Below are 24,440 nucleotides of genomic sequence, written 5' to 3'. Positions count from 1 at the left end.
CTTGTGAATTTGTACAATGTTCATTGTTCACTGTCATTGTTCAAGTAGCTAATCTGAGCCTGGAACATTGGGTAAAGAAAATCCTCTAAGGAATTGCTCATTTCTCCAGCCTTTTTTTGACCAACAGTCTTAAAACCCAATTAGAAAAGAAAACTCAGAGCCTGCTTCTTCATGACCATGGCTTATTTTTGGAGCACCACCTTGTCTACATTCCTTCATGATTTACTTAAAATGTCTATGTCTTTTTTTCTTTTCTTTTTTTACTGCCGTCCAGATACTTAACAACACAGATCGAGATCAAGTTCCTTGTCCTGATTGCGGATGGCCACTAGTGAGCCAAACACGCCAACACACATTCTTTCCTTCTTGTTTTTGTTGGCTCAAAATAGGGAGAGATGACACAAAAAAGATTTACAATTTGTTTTCCAACTTATTGTGGGATCTCAAGTCCAGTCTCCAACTATAGGGCTTCATTAGTGCCAAGATTCTGTCTATATATAAAAGAAATGATACCAAAAAATGTAGAATATTTACAAAGTAGGGCCTTAGTTGCAAGTCCACAAGATCAATAGTTTTGGAAGTGTCCTCCAGAATGGTTTGAGAGTATCTCATTATTTTCTGGGCTATGGTGATGACTGTAAGATTCTCCCATCGGCAGCTGTGCTCCCAGCATACCATACTATGATGCTATATGCCATGATACTCTCTAATGTGACAATTTTCTTTAGGTGTGTCAGAGGAGGGAAAGATAACTCGGAGTTCAATTGCAGAAGTCCCCAAAAAATTGGCTTTTTTTTTCAAAAACAAAGAGAGTGGGGTTTAGAATCTGGCAAGGGGATTCCGAAACCTAGGAAAATCTATAGCAGGGGTGAGTGAAAATGGGGGAGGTACAGTAGCATCATGGGAGATTTTTGTCTTCCTTAAGACCACCGACGTTTAAATACTTGTGGGTGGGGGCTTTGCAGAGCAACCAAGAAGATAAACAAAGTGGAAGCAGGCAGGAAGGCAGGATGAGGCGTGTCGGAGCAGGCGTACAGGAAAGTTGGCCCACAGCATTCCACTGGCGCCTGACAGTCCGCACTGAGGGCGAAAAGTAATGGCCAACCTGTGGGAGCATCTTCAGACTCGCTGAAACATTGTTTTGGTTGAGAACAAAAAAGGGGTGGGGGGTGCAGAAGCAATGGGCGGTATTCATCAAATGTTCTCCGGGAATATTGGACAGGAAGCTGCTGCTGCACATTTCTCATGAAGGATCACAAGCCAGAAAGAGACAATCCCCACCAGGAGGAAATGACTTCGCATCTCTGGAAGCTGGAGACGGAATACTTCCAAATTTCTTGACTTTTTCTGCCTTATAACGACAAGTAGGATTTGGAGAACATTTTGGGAATATTGGTGATCTCAGTATCCTTTTAGAAGCCTTCAGGGAGGTTACCAGTTCACAGAGAGGACGTCAGACATTCCCTGAACAATCCAAGCCTAAATATGAATTACAGAAAAAGCTTTAAATACTCATAAATGCCACTAAATAGTAGCAAAAGACTACAAGGAGTTCCTCAACTAACTCCAACTTCTTCCCAATGGTTTAGATGTCACCAGATAGTGTCAAAGAACTGTTGATAAAATGGAACTCCTCCTCTTATCAAAACATAGTTCATCATCTCCTCAATATTGATAAAAATGCTCTTTTTTTCTGACTTCATACTGAGATTGCTAAGGATGGTGATCATGTTGAGGGCCCGGTTTCGGTGCAGGCGCGCGACGCTAGTGCTTTTGCTAGCCGGTTCGGTGTCATGGCTGCTGCTTGGGGGTCTCCTCTTCCTGTTGCACACAAACTTCCTGTCTGACGTTTGCACGGACGCCGCCAGCAAGGAGATCCTGCGTCGGCTGGTGAGTCCGCCGATGAGTCCAAATTTGATTTTAACTAATTGGTAAATGCCATTCTAAAGCAGTTATTCTCTGTAACAAGTGAAATGTTGACATTCCAAGAAATTAGCTCCCACGTCTTTTATAGGGAATGTCAATTCTGGACAGCAAATAAAATAATAATTTCAGAAGACAATCATTAACAAATATCACAATTCCTGAGAAACATAACAAAATGTACTTTATAATAAACTTGACGACACTGTGATAAATAGATTGAGAACAATGTATTTAAAATGACCTATAGCCGTTAAAGAAACACTCTTAAATTGAAGATATCGTGGGCTTTTTTGCAGCATTCATAAAAAATCCGGGTCACTCCTATCATCTTGACATTTCCTATTACTTTCTCCAGAGATAGCAATAATTTTTGACTTATACAAAAAAGAATGATGAAAAAAAAAATCTTGTTTTTTTTTAAACCACAAAAAATAGAAAAAAAATGCAAGCACACTTTTCAAAATGTTTTCAACAATTTTTTTGGGGGGTGAAATATTTACATATGATGAACAATTCAAATGTGCAATTAATAAATGCAGTGGGGCAAAAGAGTATTTAGTCAAGCATCAATTGTGCAAGTTGTCCCACTTGAAAAGTTTAAAGAGCCCTGTAATTGTCAACACGGGTTTACCTCAATCATGGGAGACAGAATGTGAAAAAAACCCTAGAAAATGACATTGTTTTATTTTTTTAAAGCAATTGTTGTTTAAATTACAGTGGAAATTAAGTATTTGGTCACCTACAAACAAGCAAGATTTTTGGCTGTCAAATAAGTCTAACTTTATTTTGGGAAAGAGCCACAGCATATATTATAACAAGGCCTAACAAGGCTCCACTCATTGCCTTGATTAACAATTTTAACTCAATATCAGAATAAAAGGCACATGTCCACAACTTCAGTAACTTATATTCCAGACTCCACTGTGGCCAAGACCAAAGAGCTGTCGAAAGACACCAGTGATAACATTTTAGAACTTCACCAGGCTGGGAAGACTAAATCTGCTTGGTGTAAAGAAATCAACTGTAGGAGCAATTATTAAAAAATGAAAGACATAACAGACCGCTTATGAGCTCCCTCTCCTTGGGGCTCCATGCAAGATCTCACCCAATGGCATGAAAGCCATAACAAGAATGGTGAGCAAAAATCCCAGAACCATATAGGGGGACCTAGTGATGAGTGGGATGAGTTTAGTGAGAGCTTGGACCACAGTAACAAAGGCTACTATCAGTAACACAATGCACCGCCAGGGACTCAAATCAGATCAGTCTCCAGATCTCAACCACATAGAAAACCTGTGGAGGAAGTTAAGAGTCCATGTTGCCCAACACCAGCCCCAAAACATCACTGCTCGAGAGGAAATCTGCATGGAGGAATGGGCCAAAATACCAGCAACCGTGTGTGAAAAGCTTGTGATGAGTTACAGAAAACTTTTGGCCTCTGTGATCGCCCACAAAGGGTATATAACAAAGTACCGAGATTAACCTTTGGTATTGACCTAATACTTATTTTCAACCATGATTTGGAAATAAACTATTTAAAAATCAAACAATGTGATATTCTGTTTTCCCTATTCTGTCTCTCATGGTTGAGGTTTACCCATATTGACAATTACAGGCCCCTCTAATATATTAAAGTAGGAGAACTTGCACAATTAGTGGTTGACTAATTACTCATTTGGCCCACTCTAATCTGCTTAAGAATCTACCCCATGTATTGAAGTAAACGTCATAATTTTAATTTTTCTTTTTACTTTATCAACATAATGTACTTTCAGTTTTTTGTCTGTATATCTGTAGCACTTTCTATATCATTGAAAATGGTTGAATTTATATTGTTTTTTGATTGTTTTATTCCAATTTCATTTTTAATGAAGCAGTGTTGGATAAAAAAAACATTTAAAATAGAAAGATAAACGAAGAGTCCGCCAACGAAATTTCCTACACGCTGTCGGAAATCTTAAAGAAACAAAGGATTAACGGCCAGGTCCAAAAACAACACAGACAAGGCTTCACTCAGCGCTACTCATCCTTGCTTCCTTTTTTTTGTCTGCCTTTGAACTTTCCAGGTTGCCCATCATATTGAGTTTTTTCCCTATATATTGAAAATAATAAGGTCAAAAGTAACCTACATTTTTTTAGAATATTCACATATCCGTAAGTAGATTAATTTGAAGTTTTTGTGTTATTTTGTAAAGAATGACCCAATATTTTATGTTGTTTGAAACTAAATTACTACATTTTGGCCTATTTCAACAGGGTTTTGGGGGTACATTTTTCGAGTTGTTTTAAAGCCTCAATATGTAATATTTGACCAGTGGATGGCACTGTGTTGTCTGGTGCAAGCGAGGGCCAGTGATCCACGGCAGAGCATGGTGGCAGGATGCTGGACAAACATGGCGCCGACTTAAGTGGTGATTCCATGGAGTAAAAGGAATTCAAATTCCCCAACTTTTTTCCCTAAAAAATAAAATGTGTATGACAGTTCATGTATTTTTGACTAGAATTCAAATCACATTTTTTTTGTTGGTATTATATGGATGGATGGATGGATGGATGGATCATCCAGATGGATGTACCGGAGCCCTATCACCCTAGTGGGAGGTGGCTAGAGTCAAGAACACACTCACATTCTTTGACTCTTTCCGGGAGATTGAGACATAGGAGCGGGTTCTAGGCCCCTCAACCAAACCGATGTGTCTCAACTCCTGTCGTTGGGAGTCATTAGGTGACCAAATCCCCCAAACCAACCCCTAATGCCGAGCGCCATGCAAGGAGGCAATGGGTACCAATGTAGTAGTTCTTAGGTATGACCATCGACCTTCCAGTCCTTTTTTTTTACTAAATGCCATTTTTTGTACCGCTGGAATGCACTAAATATCACACACTGTCCGAGTAAACTAATTAAGACAAGATCTTTAGTTCATACTAAAAGTAATCAGGTCAAAAATGTCAGAAATGGGCGACATTTTTACCAATGTGCTACCATATCAATTTGATACAAGTTTCTGTGTTTTTTTCCATTGACAATGAATATTTTGGGTTGTTTGAAACAAAATGACACTATTCTTAACCATTTGGGCTTGGGTATGAAATTATCCGTTTAAAAAAAGTTATACAAGACGACGACATTTTATGAGTTGTTTGATTAAAAAATACAAGCAATTTTGAGCCGTTTGACTTTTTACTACAGCACATACTATATACACAGTTTTTCTAGGGTGTTGTGAACAAACTACAGTACATTATTTTTGAATTATTTTCTGAAGAACGTGATTTTTTTTTCTCAAACAACCAATTTTGGGTTCATTTAAATAAAATAACAGATTTTGTTTTTGTACATATTTAGTTTTAGGTTATTATGAACTAACTACATTATCTAGTTTTAAGAAAATGTCCAATATTTGGAATTTTGGAATTTGTTCTCTTAAATGACCAATGCTGGGGTTATCAAAAGAAATTAACCGAGTTTATTTTTTACACAACATTTTTTTAGGTTGTTATGGACAAACTACATGATTTCTTTTATTTATGTATTTTTTTGAGAAAGTGTAATTTTATGGAATTTGTTTTCTCGTAAACAACTAATTTTGGGGTTATCAAAAGAAAACATGTTTTGTTATTATTTATTTATTTATTTATTTTATTTATTAACTATACAACATACTTTAGGTTGTTATGAACAAACTATATGATTTTAGTTTTTTTTTTCTCATAAACAGTTTTGGGGTTATCAAAAGAAATGAACCAATTTCGCTTTCCTTACACAGCATTCTCCTAAGTTGTTATGAACAAACTACATGATTTTTTTAAGTTTATTTGCTTTTTAACGAAATACCCTTTTTTTCCTCATAAATAACACCTTTTTGCGTTATCAAAACTACCGGTAAATTACCAAATTTAGTTTTTTTATTGTTTGAACAAACTGTCGTGAGTGCCTTAGTGAAGTCACCTGGGGCAATCGTTTGGCGCGCTGGAGCGCACTTCCTGATTGGCTGACGTTCTCTACTTAAGCGGCCTGCGTCCAGAGATGGACGTTCGAGTGTACTGTTCGTATCCCTGAGTTTTTCTCCAGACTACAAGGTACCCACGACTTCTCTTGCCTGATTCATGCCTGCCTCCCGTTTTTGACCTGTTTCCGTTCCACGTTTTGCGACCTACTCTCCCACCCCGGCCAACGACTTACCCGCTAAGCTGCACGTTCCGTCTATCGGTCACGGAGCTGCCATTCCGACCGAAGAGGCTGACGACCAACAAGCGCCGACGTTCCAAGCCAGCTCTAACCACTCTTGCAAATAAAACCTATTCTGAAACTAACGCTATTGGATACGAGACTCTGCTCTGGTTCATGACACAAACAAAAGAAAATGTGCCATTTTTGGAAGTTGGTGTTTTTCTAATAAACAATCAGTTTTGGGCTTATTAGAATAAATCAACCAATTTTGTTTTACACATTTTATCCGGGTTTGTTGTGAGCAAAAGACATAATATTTTATGGTTTGGTTTCGATAAGTTTTTTTTCTCTCACATTAACATTTTTGTCTAAAAGAAATCATAATTTGGGGAGTTTTTATTTCAAATGAGAATTTCTTGGAGAATAAATAACCTATTGTCGGGTAGGGGATAAAACAAAAACATCTATTTTCTTATTTGTACACATTTGCAATTTCATTTTTTTTTCTGCAAATGACATAACTTTTTTTTTTTTTTTTTTTTAAACAAAATGTCCCAATTCTCTCATTTAACCGACCCATTTGTGCAGGTGCGGGGGCCTTGAGGCCATCTTTCAGAGTTGTTTGGAAAAAAAACAAGCAAATTTGAGCTGTTTGTGCAGTACAAATTTACCCAATCATTCAATTTTCCATCCTGATTGCTTAGTGTCTATATTAAGAATAACATCAGACGTATCGGTGGAGAAGTAAGTAATAATTTTTTGCTTTTGATTCATCAAAAGGTCTGTTTAAGGTTTAATAGCAGTAGCTGCATCTGTGTCCTTGCACCTTCTCCAACATTCGAGACTATTTATGGCGCACGCTGCGCTTTTAAAGGCTCCCATCTTCATGCCTTCTCTTGATGGATTGGGGCCGACCCCACCGGGACCACTGAGAAGGGATCGGCATCCATCAGTCGTCGCCGTAGACATGCTGGAACTGCACCAAGCCGTCTATTCTCTACCTACTGGGGCTTTCCAAATTTTTCCATTGATGGATCATCGAAGCGGAAATTGCTTGATTTCATTGCAGCCTGACGGTGGGACCTTATATAGAAATGTAGTCCATCACGTCCTCTAGTTTGTGAAGCTAGAAAAACATTTCGAGAAGATCAAGGTCCAGAAAGCAAATTCCCTGTCACAGATGCTTCCACTCAAACGGAAAACTCATTAGCCCATTGCTGGGGGAGAACCCAACGCCAAATTGTGGCCCAGTTTTACCTTCTCGGTCTGTATTTGACTGCTTTGTAGCTTTAAATTTCTACTCAGGGTTTCATAGGCTTGGCGGTCCACCAGGCTTGTCACCCTAGCCTAAATTTTGGCCGAAACCTTGCATATTTCTAAACCTTTCCATAAAAATGAACACGCTTATTATTTAGAATTTAAAACCCCTTTACTTTTTGAACCTTGTCAACTACAGCGTACAAGTCAATAGGTAGAACTCTGAAAACATCCAATCCTTAAATGTTCTCTGTAGTCTATTAACGGACGGACTAGATTTACAGGGAAGCATCAACACAGCCCAGAAAATCATGGGCTGCTCTCTGCCCAGTATGGGGGACATTGGCAGCTCTTGCTACAACAGCAGAGCAATAAAAGTATTAATTATATGTTTATCCTAAAGTGCCAAATCTAATCTGCCTTTTACTCACTAACAAACAAGATTTACACAGAGTCATCAACACAGCCCAGAAAATCATTGGCTGCTTTCTGCCAAATCTAGAGGACGTTGGGCTTTTGCTACTACAACTGAGCCGTTTAAGTTTTTATTAGATGTTTATCCTGAATTGCTACGTCTAATTTTGTTGTAAACAATATACACTATGTTGTAACCAAGAAAAATAAAGACAATTCTATTCTATTCCATTTTATGAATTCATGATTGTGAAATTCATAGTTTAACAACTTAGAATAAGGATAAAAGACATCAGGGGTGGATTTGGATTTTGCAAGGAGCACAGGAAGTATTACAGCAAACTGTCAAGCTGTATAGATATCCAGCCTGTTCCTGTCCTGTTTAGGTCCACCCCTTTCTTTTGATTAAGGATCTCCTTTGATTGAGTTAGAAAAAGTAGATCAAAGCTATTGGGTGTGGGTGTCAAAGAACAAACATTATTGGCCTCCCTGCACGATCATGGGTGGAGACCAATAACAATCATGCAAACAGTGTGCAAACCACAAATAGAACAACTTTAGCATTAAGAGCGCTTCTTATTGCAAGCATAACACTGATTTCCAAAAACATAAAATGATCATCTTATCAAAGATAAGCCTTTAACCATTTAAATTTTTATTACTATTGCTAATACTGTTACAATAGATGTGCTTGTCTTTTAACCATTTTTTTTTGCGGGTCAGTGCAGAGACTTTTCAGAGGGCTCGGCAGCGGGTGACATGTGCGCCGACCTCTGCGTTCGTGGCCTGGTGGAATACAAGCGCTGCCTCTACTACCGCAGTGGCAAGAAAGTCATGGAAGTCCGTTGGAGTGGACGACCGGTCATCCTTAAATCCAAGCTGGAGAACCTGTCCTCATATAAACCACTCGGAGTCCTCGATTACCGGGTAGGGCTTTGAAAAAAAAAAGATATATCCAAGAATAGTAATTTATTGGTTTGGTGTATCCTGGCAACAGGGGGCAGCAGAGGACTTGTCTCCTCTAGATGTTCTTCTCTCCGCCACACTGGAGGTAGGAGGACCAAAACACAAACCTTCAGATCCGATCCAGGAAGTTGATGATATGCTCAGGTGCGTCGTTGGCTGGGCCTGGCCGAGGAGGAGAACCAAAAGGAGGAAGGAGCGAGTCTTATGCTCAAGCTGCAATCCTCCGACAAGGTCTACTCAAGAGCTGAGATGATGTCCATGTGGTCGCTTCTGCAGCAGGACGAGTACACCTTCCTCAGGTTCTCAACTTGGAATCTCAGTCAACCGGTGACCACTTTTTCACCTTTCCGGTCTTTCTTCTTGCCTAGAGTCCTGCAGGACCTGAGCGTGCATGTGTCGAAGGTTCTCGGCTCTTGTGGACACTTCTATGCTGTGGAGTCGCTGTCAGCAGGCCACGCGTGGGACCAGAATATCTTCTCCCTGGATGAGGACCTAGGGGTGCAGAGGATCAGCGGGTCAGGTCGCCAAAGGGCCCGTCAGAACGTTCACCGCATCGCGCTCAGCTTCCTGGAGATGGTTCGCCACTTCGACTGCGACTTCAGGCACAAAGTTCATCTGTGTGACGTCAAACCTGAGAACTTTGCCGTCAGGAAGGATCTCACTGTTAGCATTAGTGTTATTTTCCCCACCCTTTTTTTTTTTCATTTATCTTCTTTTTCTTCTTCAGGTGGTAGCCATTGATGTGGACATGGCATTCTTCCAGCCCAAGATGGAGATGATCCTGGACCAGAAGTGCAACACCGACGAAGACTGCAACTTCTTCGATTGCGTGTCGTCGTGTGACCTCGGCACGCGACGGTGCTGCCGACAGCGCGCCAACACAAACCTACAGGTTGACCACTCATCGTTTGTTGAAGCTTCAGTTTGATGATCTTCAATCTCTTCTTGATTTTGCCGTGCATTAGGTGATTTGCGAGAAGATCTTCAGGCCCTGGTTTTCCCCCACGCTGCTAGGTGCCAAGGCGGGGCTACCCCTACAGGTCGGTGGGCCGCTTCCCTTCATTTATCCGTCATAATTAGGAATGTCTTTATTGTAATTGACAACTACAGGATTAGACATAGCATTCCTTGATAAACATGTAATCAAAGACTGAAAAGGTAATGCTGTTGTAGTAAGAGCTGGCAATGCCCTCCAGACTGGGGACAGAGCAGCTTATTATATTTTGACGACTCTCTGTAGAACATGTCTGTCGGTTAATAGAAGACTCCATGAAGAGATTTAAAAATCGAAATAATAATCAAATCAACTTTTTATTTTGTTTTATTTTTTTAGACGTTGTGCTTGTTTAGGGTAGTGATGGCCCAAGGGGGAAAAAAACGTCTCTTAGCCTGTTAGTTCTTGTTTTAAATGACAGTGTGTATTATTTGTTCACTAGATATTGCTGTACTGTGTAATGCAACCAAAAACGAGTTCTATAAGCACAAAGAAAAATAAATTCTACAGAGACTCTAAGTGACTGCAGGTCACATTTTGTATTTTAATTTTCCCCCAGCTTTTCACAAGGTATTTTTTTTGTTCCATTGCAGCAAAATCGAGGACAATTATGTCACCTCCTTTTATGTAAGGCTCATAATATGTAATATAAATCCCATTTGTCCGCTCACAAGTATTTTTTTTAAAAATTACCTTTGTGTGATCGTTTGTGTGTTTTTGCTTATTATTTAAATTTAAAAAAAATGTTATGAGTTAAAGTTTATTTAACCATTACGAGGCTCAAAATAATAAACACTGCCCCTTCAAGGGAACCGTAGTGTCTGTCCAAGGGCAGCAGGTCAAAGAGGTAGAAACAGGGGTGAGTGGAGTCTACAATAACGCTATCAGCAATGTCCTCCCAACTGGGTAGAGAGAAGCCCATGATTTTCTGGGCTGTGTTGATTAATCTGTAGGGTTTTCTTGACGGTATCTTCCGTGTTGGAGCAGGTGGAGCTCCAGCAAGCAGTGCAGGAATGCATTGAGTTGGGCGGCGTGGACAAACACAGACAAGGCCTGAAAATTCGCAGGCGGCTTCTTGATATCCTGACTCGCCTTCTTCACGAGGGACAAACTTCAAACGAAGGATGAAAGTCGACCGAAGTGAAAAAAAAATGTGGAGAAGAACTTCTAAAGAACAAATACGTGTCAATAATGCAACTTTGTAAACTGCAAATATATTTTGAAATCGGTGTAAGTAGGGTCCCAGGCGAGGGTATCCATGGCGATGATATCATGTGATCATAGGGTTACATTCCAGGAAGTCAACCTTTAGCCTTCAAGCACTTTGAAGTCTTCAGGCACCTTCTGCTTCATTGCTTTTAAAGTTCAAAAGGGATTTGTGTCACTTCTGATAAGAAATACGAATGGTAATGATCTTGTTCTTATAATATATGAGTAAGAGCCTGTTGTAAATCTGAAACTTCACAGAGGAAGTGTGCAGTGACCTCTTGTGGATAGTGTCTGGAACCACACGACGTCAGGACAATTTATTTTTGGGGTACATTTTGAAGGGGTTGTGTGTTTACTTGACTGTTTGTAGCACACATTTTTATTTGTAACCCTTGAATAAACGAGTTAACCAAAACTCTTGAAATGATACCACATTTTATTTTACTTTGTGAATCCCTTGTAAACTACCCTGACGATTTTCCAGTATTTTATTTCAAAGTTACATCACTTAAAAATACAACAACAAAAAACTAAGAGACTCTAAATAAATGAAATTAAAAAACGCAAATTGATGGCCGTATAAAGCGAAAACAATACGATTTGATTTAATTTTATTGTATCGGATATGTTTAGGTGTGACACCAGGTTACTATTTCACTTTCCAGCGGAACGTTGATAGAGACGGACCAAAACGGCGGCCGACTCAAATCTCTTAAATGCGTTCCTCAAAGATCATTTTTCTCCCGTTTTATTCAACTTAATGAACAATTTTTAAGCTTGTCATGAAATTTCGGGGAAAGATTGTCGACGTGGCTTGTCTCAACAATTTCACTCGTAAGAACATTTTATTGGAACTAATATATTGTCCTTCGTTAGTTTACGAGACTCCCGTGTTGACGTGTGTACTTGACATCCAAATAACGCTTCTGTAATTTCATTTACAATATAGTTGTTTGAGTAGGTATGTATAACATGTTTGACCTTTTAAATTATTTGCTTTCATTGAACTCGATTAATTGAACATATTTGTGGTGTACCACATATTGTTGACGATGGCTCATGGATACAATGAATTGTAAAAATAATATAAGAGAATTGTCTTTATTGTCATTGGTTATAAGATTGTGTACATTGTTTACAACGAGATTAAATGTAACACTCCAGAATAAACATAATGAAATCCTTTAAAAGAGAAAAATAATTTTTTGATGGATGAGCATTCTTACAAGATAGTGCAAGCTGGCCACGTCCTCCAAACTGGGCAGATAGCGGGTTATTGCCTGCATGTAAACGTACCAATGAAAAGTAAAAAACAATCAAAATAAAACCGACTGACGTTGCAGGAGTGGTGAGCACGATCTCCAAGCTGACTAAAACCTGCGTGCTGCGTCTGACCCCGGACCATCTTTTCTTTGTAATATGCGGCAAAGTGGCCACCGGAGGTGTGGCCATGTGGTGTGAGCTGGCCCAGGTAGCCCACCCCTGCAAACTTAGCCTATGCTGCCGCCGGTTTTGTATTCACCTGAACTCCATCCTTCACTCAGGCTAACATCTTTGATGAGTACCAGATGGAAGGTGTGAGCTCCCAGGACAACGAGATTTGTCTGGAAGTCACGCCTGAGAATGTCTTCCGTGCCCTGAGGACTGTCCACAACGCCAAAAGCGTCAAAGTCAAGCTGACTAAGAAGCACTGCCCCTGCCTCACTGTTGCCGCCGAGCTGGTCAGTCATAATGTGAATGAGCACAATACCAGATAAAACAAGAAAAAAAAAATCTCATTTTATTTTCCTCACAGCCCACCTTATCCAGCATCAGCCGGGTGGTGACACACGACGTCCCCGTGGACGTCATCCCTCGACGACTGTGGCACGAGTTCAAAGAGCCCGACCTGCCCGATTTTGACGTGAGTGTGCGGTACCGCCTCTCAGATATACGTGCCATCGGAGTTCTGTTCAATATTGTGTGTGTTTGACAGGTGAGTATCTACCTGCCGCCTCTGAAGACCATGAAGAATGTCGTGGACAGGATGAAGAACCTCTCCAACTTTCTGGTATATCTGGGCAGGAACAAGCAGCCTATCTAGAATGAGGATTAAAATTGTACTGGACTGTCTCAGAAAATTAGAATATTGTGATAAAGTTCTTTATTTTCTGTAATGCAATTAAAAAAACAAAAATGTCATACATTCTGGATTCATTACACATCAACTGAACTATTTCAAGCCTTTTATTATTTGAATATTGCTGATTTTGGCTTACAGCTGAAAAAAACTCAAAAATCCCATCTCAAAATATTTGAATACTTCCTCAGACCAAGTAAAAAAATAATTTTATAACAGCAAAACTAAATCAAACATTTGAAAATGTCCACTCAGTACTTGGTTGGGAATCCTTTTGCACGGATTACTGCATCAATCCGGCGTGGCATGGAGGCAATCAGCCTGTGGCATTGCTGAGGTGTTATTGATGCCCAGGATGCTTCGATAGCGGCCTTCAGCTCATTTGCATTTGTACGTCTGGTGTCTTTCATCTTCTTCTTAACTATACCCCACAAATTCTCAATGGGGTTCAGGTCAGGGGAATTAGCAGGCCAATCAAGGACAGTGATGCCATGGTCAGTGCACTAGTTACTGGTGGTTTTGGCACTGTGGGTAGGTGCCAGATCATGCTGGAAAATGAAATCCTCATCTCCATAGAGCTTTTCAGCAGATGGAAGCATGTAGTGCTCTAAAATCTCTTGGTACACAGTTGCATTTACTCTGGACTTGATGAAACACAGTGGACCAACACCAGCAGCTGACATGGCTCCCCAAACCATTGCTGACTGTGGGAACTTCACACTGGATTTCAAGCAACTTGGATTTTGCTCCTCTCCAGCCTTTCTCCAGACTCTGGCGCCTTGACTTCCAAATGAAATGCAAAACTTGCTTTCGTCTGAAAAGAGGACTTTGGACCACTCTGCAACTGTCCAGTGCTTCTTCTCCATAGCCCAAGTCAGACGCTTCTTCCGTTGTCTTGAGTTCAGAAGTGGCTTGACCATGGGAATACGGCTATTGTAGCCCATTTCCCGGACACGTCTGTGAACTGTGGCTTTTGATACCTGGACTCCAGCTTCATCCCACTGTCTTTGAAGCTCCCCCAAATTCTGGAAGCGGCTCTTCTTCACAATTTTGTTAAGGCTGCGGTCATCTCTCTTGGTTGTGCAGCGTTTCCGGCCACATTTTTCCCTTCCAACAGACTTTTTGTGGATATGCTTTGAAACTGCACTCTGTGAACAGCCTGCTCTTTGAGAAATTTCTTTTTGTGTCTTACCCTCCATCAGGAGGGTATCAATGATGGTCCTCTGGACAGCAGACAGATCAGCAGTCTTCCCCATACTTGTGATTTAGTTTACTGAACCAAGCTGAGTGTTTTTAAGGCTCAGGAAACCCTCGCAAGGTGTTTCGAGTTAATTAGATGATTCAGGTGATTAGTTGAATAGCCTACTTGTATACTTTTTCATGATATTCTAATTTTTTGAGATAGGGTTTGTGAGTTTTCTTAAGCTGTAAGCCAAATTCAGCAATATTCAAATAATAAAAGGCTTGAAATAGTTCAGTTGATGTGTAATGAATCCAGAATGTATGACATTTTTGTTTTTTTAATTGCATTACAGAAAATAAAGAACTTTATCACAATATTCTAATTTTCTGAGACAGTCCAGTATATATGGTCATTGATTACAACGCAGTGTACATTGTTTACGCCGATATTAGATGTGGCCCTCCATGATAAAAATGCAATAGAATACTTTAACAGAGAAACATGAGATCAAAAAGAGAAAATTAGGATGTTTACAATGTATTACTTGTACACTGGGCTGGAATATAGCGCTAGTGTGAGCCAGCAATTTCCTCCAGATTGAGCAGAGAGTAGTCCATCATTTTTTTGGCTATGTTGAGGACTTCATAACATTGTTTTTCAACCATTTGGCCTTGTCTCGTAAATTGTCCAATTTTAGCGTTGCAAAAAAAGCATTCCATTGTTCAGTTTAATTGCTTTCTTACAGTAATCAGCCAAGTAACTATCATTTATCCATATTAGTTGGTGTCAGTTGATTCATATTTTTTTTCTATTTATGAACTAATTATTGGCTTATTAGGTAGTACGGGGAAATTTCATAAGTCATTTATTTTGTTTAATGATGATGTTGCAGATTGTACTGCAAAAATAAAAAATGAAATAAAACAAAGTACAAATATGGTACATAATTTTGCTGAATGTTTTTTTCTTTGCAAAAAAAGAAAACATGTTATAATAAATTATTTGTTCAGCGGATAGATAATTTTTGCCAAATTTAAATATTTAAAAATAAAAAATCTAGAAAAACAATAAAATATAGTAAATTTTGAGAAAAACAGATTAATAATATATTAAAATTTAAAGTAACAGTAATATTATAAAAAATGGAATTTCCTTTTTTACTTCCTGAGCCACAAACCATAGACAAAACGTCATACTGTACTGTCAATTTAGTCAACATTATAATTTTAAATAGAACAAATAAAACATGATACCCGTGCTAGGAATTAATTTTGAATCATTTCCAACAGACTGTTTGCCTCAAGATTTTGGCCTTTGCTCAAAAAAGTTGAGAAGCACTACTCTATAAGGTTTTTCTATCTGCTGCCGTGAACACAGCAAAACACTGTTAGGCCGTATGCCAGTATGCTCTCTACTTTGGCTCTGTTGAAGGACACCACTGACCTGTCTGCATGTTCTCTTCAGGTGGTGGAGGCCAATCTGAGCGGCGAGATGACCTTAAAAATCGAGACAGACCTCGTGTCCATCACCACTCACTTTAAAGATCTGGGGAATCCCCGATGGGGTGAGACTGTTCGTTGAAATCAGTCTGAGGTTATACTTCATGGATTTCTTTCGACCCCGCAGCTGACCGCACTTCCCAAGATGGCGGTTCGGGGTGGTCTCGTGACTCGGAGGCCATGGCGCAAGCCCGTGTGGACATCAGGAAGCTGCAGCAGTTCCTGGTGGGTCAGCAGGTCAACCCCAGCAAGGCTATGTGCAGTAAGTTCAACCAGTGTCATCTTTTTTTTTTTTTTTTTTTTTTTTTTAAATTTTGGCTATCATCATCAGTTGTTTGTAGTTTTTAGCTGAGATTGAGGTTAGGATGAAGTTATTATAAGGGTTTACAAGCAAGTTCAGTGGTACCTCTACTAACGCATTTAATTTGTTCTGTGAGTAGCTTTGAATGTAAATCCACTAATCCGCTTCTACTTTCGGTGTTTTTCGTCCCGTTTGACAACTACACTATCGTTGATGCAGAGCCGGAGCTAAGGCTAAACGGCTAGCGGCGTTATAAGTCTTCGGTACCGTCCGTAATCATGGTAAATGTGAACTCTCTACCAAATAAGTCCGACGAACTGGCTGTGCTGGTGAAAACCATCAAAGCGTACAGGGAGTGCAGTTTGCTGTGTTTTACGGAAACGTGGCTCACGTCTAGCATCCCAGACGCTAATGTGGAGCTACCCGGAGCTATCTGGAGCTACCCGGCTTCAGTGCTGTTAGACAGATACACAAAAGCCTGTGGGAAGCAAAAAGGAGGTGGACTCGCTATTTTCGTGAACACGAGGTGGTGTAACCCTGGGCACAAAGATTTCCATCTGCTGCAGGGACGTCGAACTTTAGGACTAGCGTGTGACGTCACCCACTCCGCTGTTGCTAAACTACAACACAGCACCCCGAGGCCATCCTGTTAATCTTTTGATAAATAAACAAAAGGATACTGCTGGAAGTGTGAATTTCCCTACAGGGATGAATAAAGTATCTATCTATCTATTTAGTCATAGCAAGACAGATTATTGAGAATCAGAACAAAGATAACCTCTGCAAACAAGTTTATTTTACTTACCAAAAAACACCATAATTCATTCAGCATCTTTCTTAGTTATTTTCATAGTCACAGTAAATTTAGTTTTGTTCAATTGTATGACGCATATTAGAGATTAGATAGGAAATGTGCATTTAATCAAAAATATTTTTTTAGATAAATGTAATTTTTAAATGCATTACCCAATTTGGAATTAAAAATGCATACATAACAGGTATGCAATTCTCAAACAGCCTAAAAGTATATTGCAAACATTTTTATAGCTTGTCGTAGTATGCACCTTTTGTGTCTTTTTTTTTCTAAACTATAGAAGAAGAAGGAGAATATAGTGAAACAATACCTATTTTCAAAGTAATGTTGATGGAACACCATAAGTCCATAAGTACAAAACTCTTTGGAGTACATTTTTAATCATCTGTGAAGAAACACCCAACATTTCTAATAGTTTCATTTTCATATGTCATTACAGACATCGTCCACCAGAGGGTGCTTCACCTGATCCTTCTCCACGAAGACGTGTCGTTGCAGTACTTCATACCTGCTGTTGCCTAGATGCTGCAGCCAGAGACTAAGACAAAATTAGTCAAGACTGACCCGTTAACGAGTTGGGATTCAAAGCCATACATGTGTTGGACGTGAAAAGTTGAAATGTCGCACATGTTCTTTCAGGCCATTGCTGGAGTCCATTAATGCTCCTGCATATGTTTTGTAATACAGTATGGACAATATTGAGAAAATTGCTTTTGCTAGCTTTTTCTCGTTAAGAAAGGTAAGAATATAATAAAACAAAACCTAACTAGGGGAAAAGCATCTGCCAATGAGGAAAGATTTTTTTCCCCTTCTGTTATTGTTGAATTTGGGCCTAGCTTGAGCAACATGCTCCACATTTGACGTATGTAACCACTATAAGGCAAACTGGTGTTATAAGGCTCACATCCGCAACATATTCTGTTTTCATAAATGTTTTTATACATAAGGCTCATAGTCAAGGCGCATGAAATCGAGATTACAGTATTCGTGTATAATCAAAAATATTTAGATTTTTTTTTTGGTGGAGAGAGAGCCAAACCGTATAACTTAAGACAAAATTCAACAAAACCACGTAACCCACTCACCAGACAAAAGCTAATTCTTTAGCACATTATATTTCATTGTTTGATGTTTAATGATTTGATAAAATCTATTAGTTTGTAACAATGCCAGAGCCTGTGTCGCATATTAATATAAATATACCACTTAGAATTTGTCTCTCTCTTTCAGTTCCCCAAGATGGTTGAGGCTCATTTGACCGTCATTTCTATCCTAAATAATGGTTTCAAAATAAGGATGGGAGCAAAGTGAGAAGGAGTGTAAAGCCCCATCATTTGTACCGCTTACCCAATCAAATTGTTCTAGGTGCTTTGCTTAAGCTTTTGAGTGTTTAAAGTTAGTTCTGTGGCTTTTCGTCGTAAAGTGCTTCAACAATGAACATCGATCGTTTAGTGAACTTCCATATACAGAATTATTTAGCGGGTATACAGCTGAAATAGGGTCTGTTGGTTTGACACCTTGACCTTAAATTGTAGTCAAAATTGTGTCCCATATATACTGGACCGAACCCTTTAAATAGGTACAATTTGTTTTTGTGCCACACGTGTAAAATCTTTAATGGAAAAACTTGTCAGACAACGCATACCAGGTCCTGCAGGACTAGGCATGTTCATTTTCAATCTGATCCACCGTATTTTGCAGTATTTAAGGTGCACTTTCAAATTTTGGGCCAAATTGGGTTTTTTAGGTGCACCGTCTACTCCAGAAAACACGTCTTGATGAGAGATGAATGAAACTCCAAAACAAGTTGCTCACTTCCAATTTATTCTTCAAAATCACCTTCTTACTCAACTCAAGCCACCACACAAAGCGCCACCAGCATCTTGTTCCCACAAAGTTAAGAGTTCTCGTCATTGCCACTACACGAGCTAAAGACTGTCCAGCAAGTCACAGGACCTCAACCGTTCCGTCGAGTTTCTGGCAAATTTTCCCCCTGGCCCCAGCTACTACGACAGTTGCTTCATGTCGTACACTTGCACCTCGCCTTCCGGCCGGGGCTCTTCAGACGGGGCCCGTCTGCCCTTGGGTGGCGGAACGGGTGCGGCAGCCCCCGCTTCGGCTCCGTGGTCGGCCCCTTCCTGGCCCTCGGCAACAGTCCTCTCCTTCTTCAGGACGTTTTTGGCCAGGCTCTCCTTGAGGCGCTCGCCCGACTGGCGAATCTTCTGGCGCCGCTCGGCCGTCACGATGCGCTCGCCCAGTTTGTTGACTTTGGTGCCCAGGCTCTCACGTGTGCGGCTTATGTTCTCCCGCGAAAAGGTGGCTTTCAGGCTCTCAATGCGCGTCAGGCCAGTCTTCTTCTTAGGAGGAGCAGTCACAGAGTCGGCCTCTTCCACCACCATGTACTCCTCGTCCGAGTCAGGGGGGAGGTCCAACTTTTCTGACTCCTCGCCCTCTCCTTGGCACTCGCTTTCAGCTAGGTTGCCTGGCGTCATCGCTCGCACTTCCTGGTCGCCCTGATTGACCACAAACAATAAAACTTCAGGGTTTTCTAAACCACGGGACCGGTACCGGGCCACACACAAAAAAGTTTTATTATTAATTGCTCATACGGTATTTATCAGTGTATACAATTTTTTTAACCCAAAAAACCCTCAAAGTTTAAATGAAAGGTTTACAGTAGTATATTACTGCTGACCATATTTGCTCAAGATTGGATGCAAAGGGAATCAAATCTGAATTGCGGTGGTGAAAGTGCGGAACACCAATTACTAGACCACTAATAAAGTGGATGACACTGAAAAAAGGCATTTGATTTTATCTCATAACCACACTATTTTTGATCACGGTGCCAGACTTACAACATTGGAGCATTATGGGAAAGAGTTAAACCAGAAGAACATTGTAGAACATGGTATCGTGAGTAGTCAAGTCACATTTATTTGCCCTTAATCATTAAATGTCTCAAAGGACTGCACAGGTTACAATGACACCATCTCCTGATCTTAATACAACAAGGAAAAACTCAAAACCAAGGAAAATAAGAAACCTCTGAAGTGGCCTCACAAGTGGTAATCCCCCTTCCAGGATGAGCAGGGTGCATTAGATTTAGCATTGGATAACAGTACACAAAACTTAGTGAACATCAATAAAAAAAGAGAGCAATAGGCACTTTAAAATTTGTCCAAAAATTCCATGACAACGACGCAGCTTCCCATCTCTGCGGGCTGGTCGATACAGGCGTTGGCATAAATAAAATGAACATGTAACCAACATAAAATTTACAATGTATTTGTTTAATATCCTTCAAAGTCTGATTCATCATTTTGTCGTGCGTTCTTGCATTTATATCTTTCAGGACGACTTTGTATTTTCTCCATTCTCTACCATTCTTCACTGGTACCTTGAATAAAAATAGTGAGATAAAATCGAATGCCTTTTTGTATGTCATCTATTACACTAGCGGTCATGTGGTTAGAATTTGGCGCTATAACCGTTGCTACCCAGCATCAATTCCCATTGCATCCAATGTATTGCCATTGTGGTCAACGATATTTTTCTATTCGTTAATCATTGTGCAAATACCGTTACATACTTCCGTCAAACCCTTTGTATAACGTGCACCCAAACTGAGTTTTATTTTAGGTAAAAAAAAGTTTTTTTATACATCCATAAATACGGTATTCAATAAGCAATGTTGTTTAAGGGACATTGTGTTGTATTTGACCACTAGATGTCATGCAACTGTAAGCAACTTCTGCAAAACACAGGAAAGAATACAAACTACAGAGACTCTTAAAAGTGACTAAACAGCACCATTTTTCTTTTTTTTTTTATTTGGATTTTGGAGATACCCTTAGCAGCCAGATGGTAAACAATGATGATAGCTCCCTCTAGGTGAGCCTCATTTTTATGTAAAATACAAATTTCTTTACTGACTTTTTTAGGAAATTTACGTTTATGTGTTCATATCATCCATCCATTATCTGGACTGCTTATCCTCAGTAGGGTCGCGGGGGTGCTGAAGCCCATCCCAGCTATCTTCGGGCAGTGGGCAGGGGACACCCTGAACTGTTTGCCAGCCAGTCGCAGGGCACACAGGGACAGACAATTAGCTCGCTCATTCACACCTAGGGACAATTTGGACTAGTCAATTAACCTGACTTGCATTTTTTTGGAATGTGGAAGGAAACCGGAGTGCCCGGAGGAAACCCACGCAAGCACGGGGAGAACATGCAAACTCCACACAGGTGGTTCGATCTCATGAACTCAGAACTCTTGCCACACCTACGCTAACCACTGCACCGCTGTGCTGCCCCTATGTGTTCATATATTTTTCCTTGTTCAAATCAAAATTGTTTAGTAATGAATGAGTTATTTTACCACTAGGAGGCACTAGATAATACAATACACCGAGTTTAAGGATTTTCATGTCATTCAGTAGTAGTAGAAATTGTAATTATATAGGGGGAATGCACATAATTATATCAATTAAAGTACCGGTACAATTTAAAGTTTTTTGCAAGTACTATTTATTATTATTTTATTCAAAAAATAATTACATTTTCTTTGTCTGGCTACATTGTTCACTTGGGGTTTTACTCTTTAAATGTTAAAATCAAGTTAAAAATATCGTAATAAAGTAAAAAGAAAATAATGCCCACTATTTATTAAGTATTTTTTTCCAAATAAAAGTATAAATATTCTGCTCTTAAATTTTGTTTGAGATATATTACAAATTAAATTTCAAATAGATTCACTTTTCATGGATCGATGCCAAGATCCGGCTTATCCCTGTAGAGCAGGATGACGCACCAAAAAATATCTGTGACCAGATCATGAGGTAGCTGTAGCTGAGGATTAGATAAAATACTTACTTACTTACTTAAAATATCAAATATAGTAAAGCAAGGTAAAACTACTTTAAAACGTGCACATTGCTGAATATTTTTGCACATTTAAGGTCTATAAATTAAATGTAAGTTTGCTACCTGTTTGACTATCAACAGTTAATTTGCATTTATAGAAACTCATTACGTCATAAAGAACAAATTCACCACATCGTTTTTTGTTCATTTTGTAAAAACAGATGAGTCATTTTACTTTCATTTTTGTGCATTTTTTATTAGAATGCCGGCGCGTGTCAGGTGTCCCCGCGCGCCTTCCTGATCCCGCCTCCCTAAATAACTGACAGCAGCTGTCGTCAGAAAGCTAAACTTATCACGCTGCGGTGATCGAGTTTCTTTCCAGCCAATGCAACAGTGCACTCGCTTGCAAACAAACCCGAATTTCCAAAGGCTAGGGTCTAGCTTTGGTGAGAGGTCAAAGGTAAGTAGGCCTAATAAGATGCCCACAATATTTTATTAAACCTTCATTCATTCATTCGATCCATCGTGTTTTCTCCACTATATGGCGCCCCGAATTATAAGCCACACTCCCAAAATATAGTCTTATGTCATATATTTCACATACCTGAGGTGCATTAAACTCGTAATAGAAATGACATTAAAAAGGCCTGGCGCTCTGCATTAAGGGTTGGAATTGGGGGTTTGGTCACCTAATGACTCCCAACACAGCAGTTGGGTCTAAAATGGCAGCGCCCTGTTTGGCTGCGGCTGCATCGGCTCGCTACAGTTTAACTGTACGGGTCAGGTGTATCCACATTTTGTTCTGTGTGCATGGTTACAAAGAATGACAATAAAAGTAAATTCAATTCAATTCAATAAGGCATTACATTTCATCTCGTTATCACAATATTTTCAGTCACAGAACCTGAAACACTGATTTGCATAGTGCCTCCCGTCTCATGTTTTCTTAATTTTCCTCATGTTGAGGTTTTTGAGTTTTTCCCTGCCCTCATGTAGGTTTCAGATCAGGGGATGGTGTAAAAATATTCTGTAATTTGCAATAATCTGTTGTCTGTGCAGCCCTTTGAGACTATTTGTGATTAAGGGCTATACAAATAAACATGACTTGACATTCTGGGGTTGGCAACCCAAAATGTTGAATGAGCCCTATTGGACCAAGAAAGAGACTCATATGTGTAGAGTTCCAAAAATTAATTTATATACATGTCTTATTAGGAACGGTAACATACTGTGTGTGTGTGTGTGTGTGTATACATATATATAAATATACATATTATTGTTACATATAACTGGGAAACATTAAGAATGTTTGTGTCATGTTCTCCTACAGATACCATATAATTTTCTGAAATCAAACATTTTGAAAAAGCGCCAGGGAGCCACCAAGGAGTAGACTGCCCTAAAGACGCTTGTTGCTGACCCATTTTCTCTTCTTCACCTGTGCGTCAATAACTTTGTGGTTTAATATGTATACGTGTGTAAAATAGCTTATGCAGTATTTTGTAGAAACCTTTTTTTCTCCCATTTCTGGCACGGAGTAAAAATTGTGTGATAATAAGATAAACTTTAATGCATTTTTGTATGCCATCTGTACCACTGGTGGTGTAGTGATGGTGCTCTGACGGTCATGATTCACTGGAAAAAACTTGTGTATACTGTTTGTATTTCCAATCCTATCCACCGTTTTCTGCGGTGTATACGAGGTGCTCTGTGTTATATGGCACACTTTCAAATTTCTGGGCAATTTACGGTTTTTGGGTGCGCCTTACAGTCCGGACAATACGGTAATTAGCGCCTTCCGTGCCGGCCCGGCATACCTGGTAGATGACCACCCGGAACTTGTTCTTGGCCAGGAGATCCCCCTGTGTGGCCTCCACCTTTTTGACGCGCAGGTTCTGGTTCTCCACCCGCACGCGCACGTCCTTGACGTGGCGGCTGACTTTACGCGTTTTCTCCAGGAGTTTTTCCAGGCTGGCGGCACCTCCAGCTTGCTCGGTGGCCAGTTTGGCCACATTGGCCTGGATGGAGCGCACGGAGCTCTCCAGCTCCAGCTGTCGCTCCTCCATTCGCTGCTGTGCTGCCTGAACGCCCTCCATCAGGCCGGCCACGCGTTCCAGCAGGGCAGCCACGCCCGCCGTATCCTCCCCAGCGCCGCCGTACATCGAGCTGTCCGCCATGCCGCCTCCGCTTGCTGGAAGCGCCGAACTGAAAGGAGGGCGACACAGGGGGGTAGGCTTGCTTCTGTAGTTGGAGTCCACCCGAGATGGTCAAGTGGCGGGGGTGGGGGGATTTCTGTATGGCTAAAGAAAGAACTGCAAATGACATATGGGGTGTCTTGACTATTGGCCTCCAAAAGAAAATGCATGACGTATTGAAGATTTTTTTTCAGTGCTCACAATTTCTTTTTTAAACTATACAGATTGTCTTGAAAAATGTAGACACATTTAAACAGTGTATTGTTTAATGATTTATTCTTTCTTTATAGACTGAACCGATTAATGGCAACTTGATTTTCAAGAAAATAAATTTATTCTTCATCTCTACTAGAAGTATGAAAACGCAATTACCAAATAATGGGCATTATTTTGTACATGGACCCACAAGACACCTACGGTCTTTTTAGTAACAATATCCAAATCACTTGGGTAGACGTACAGTAAATAAGGTAATTCTTGATGGCTTTTGCGCAGAGTCAAGGCACCACTTAATTTATTTCCTTGCC

The 24,440-nt window shown here is 40.0% G+C and overlaps 3 protein-coding genes across 5 annotated transcripts; 2 read left to right on the top strand and 1 right to left on the bottom strand.

The window, feature by feature from the left end:
- The first annotated feature begins 1,026 nt into the window (after positions 1-1,026).
- dipk1c (divergent protein kinase domain 1C) lies at positions 1,027-11,366 on the top strand. Of its 3 annotated transcripts, none has more exons than XM_088322677.1 (8): positions 1,027-1,890; positions 8,492-8,695; positions 8,766-8,819; positions 8,879-9,033; positions 9,103-9,379; positions 9,462-9,626; positions 9,700-9,774; positions 10,716-11,366. In XM_088322677.1, exons 1-8 carry the CDS (start codon positions 1,681-1,683, stop codon positions 10,854-10,856), a joined length of 1,281 nt encoding a protein of 426 aa, XP_088178803.1. In that variant the 5' UTR covers positions 1,027-1,680; the 3' UTR covers positions 10,857-11,366. The 3 variants fall into 3 exon arrangements, with proteins under 3 accessions (XP_088178803.1, XP_088178802.1, XP_088178804.1); XM_088322676.1 differs by having other exon boundaries at positions 1,029-1,890; positions 9,103-9,397; XM_088322678.1 differs by having other exon boundaries at positions 1,030-1,890; positions 8,497-8,695; positions 9,103-9,397.
- Positions 11,367-11,589: 223 nt separating this feature from the next.
- hus1 (HUS1 checkpoint clamp component) lies at positions 11,590-18,065 on the top strand. Its single transcript, XM_088322679.1, has 8 exons — positions 11,590-11,771; positions 12,281-12,408; positions 12,482-12,658; positions 12,733-12,840; positions 12,913-12,987; positions 15,704-15,803; positions 15,866-16,000; positions 17,293-18,065. The coding sequence occupies exons 1-8, from the start codon at positions 11,720-11,722 to the stop codon at positions 17,373-17,375; spliced, it is 858 nt and encodes a 285-aa protein (XP_088178805.1). The 5' UTR covers positions 11,590-11,719; the 3' UTR covers positions 17,376-18,065.
- Positions 18,066-18,656: 591 nt separating this feature from the next.
- cavin4b (caveolae associated protein 4b) lies at positions 18,657-23,989 on the bottom strand. Its single transcript, XM_088322256.1, has 2 exons — positions 23,536-23,989; positions 18,657-19,366 (listed from the first exon to the last, which is right to left on the bottom strand). Exons 1-2 carry the CDS (start codon positions 23,893-23,895, stop codon positions 18,860-18,862), a joined length of 867 nt encoding a protein of 288 aa, XP_088178382.1. The 5' UTR covers positions 23,896-23,989; the 3' UTR covers positions 18,657-18,859.
- Between the last annotated feature and the right edge of the window lie 451 nt (positions 23,990-24,440).

Source organism: Urocampus carinirostris, chromosome 18 (genome assembly GCF_059441175.1).
Source record: "Urocampus carinirostris isolate Australia breed hairy pipefish chromosome 18, RoL_Ucar_1.0, whole genome shotgun sequence".
Taxonomy (NCBI): domain Eukaryota; kingdom Metazoa; phylum Chordata; class Actinopteri; order Syngnathiformes; family Syngnathidae; genus Urocampus; species Urocampus carinirostris.
The sequence above is the reverse complement of the archived record's forward strand: the minus strand, read 5'-3'. Positions and strand labels throughout refer to the sequence as shown.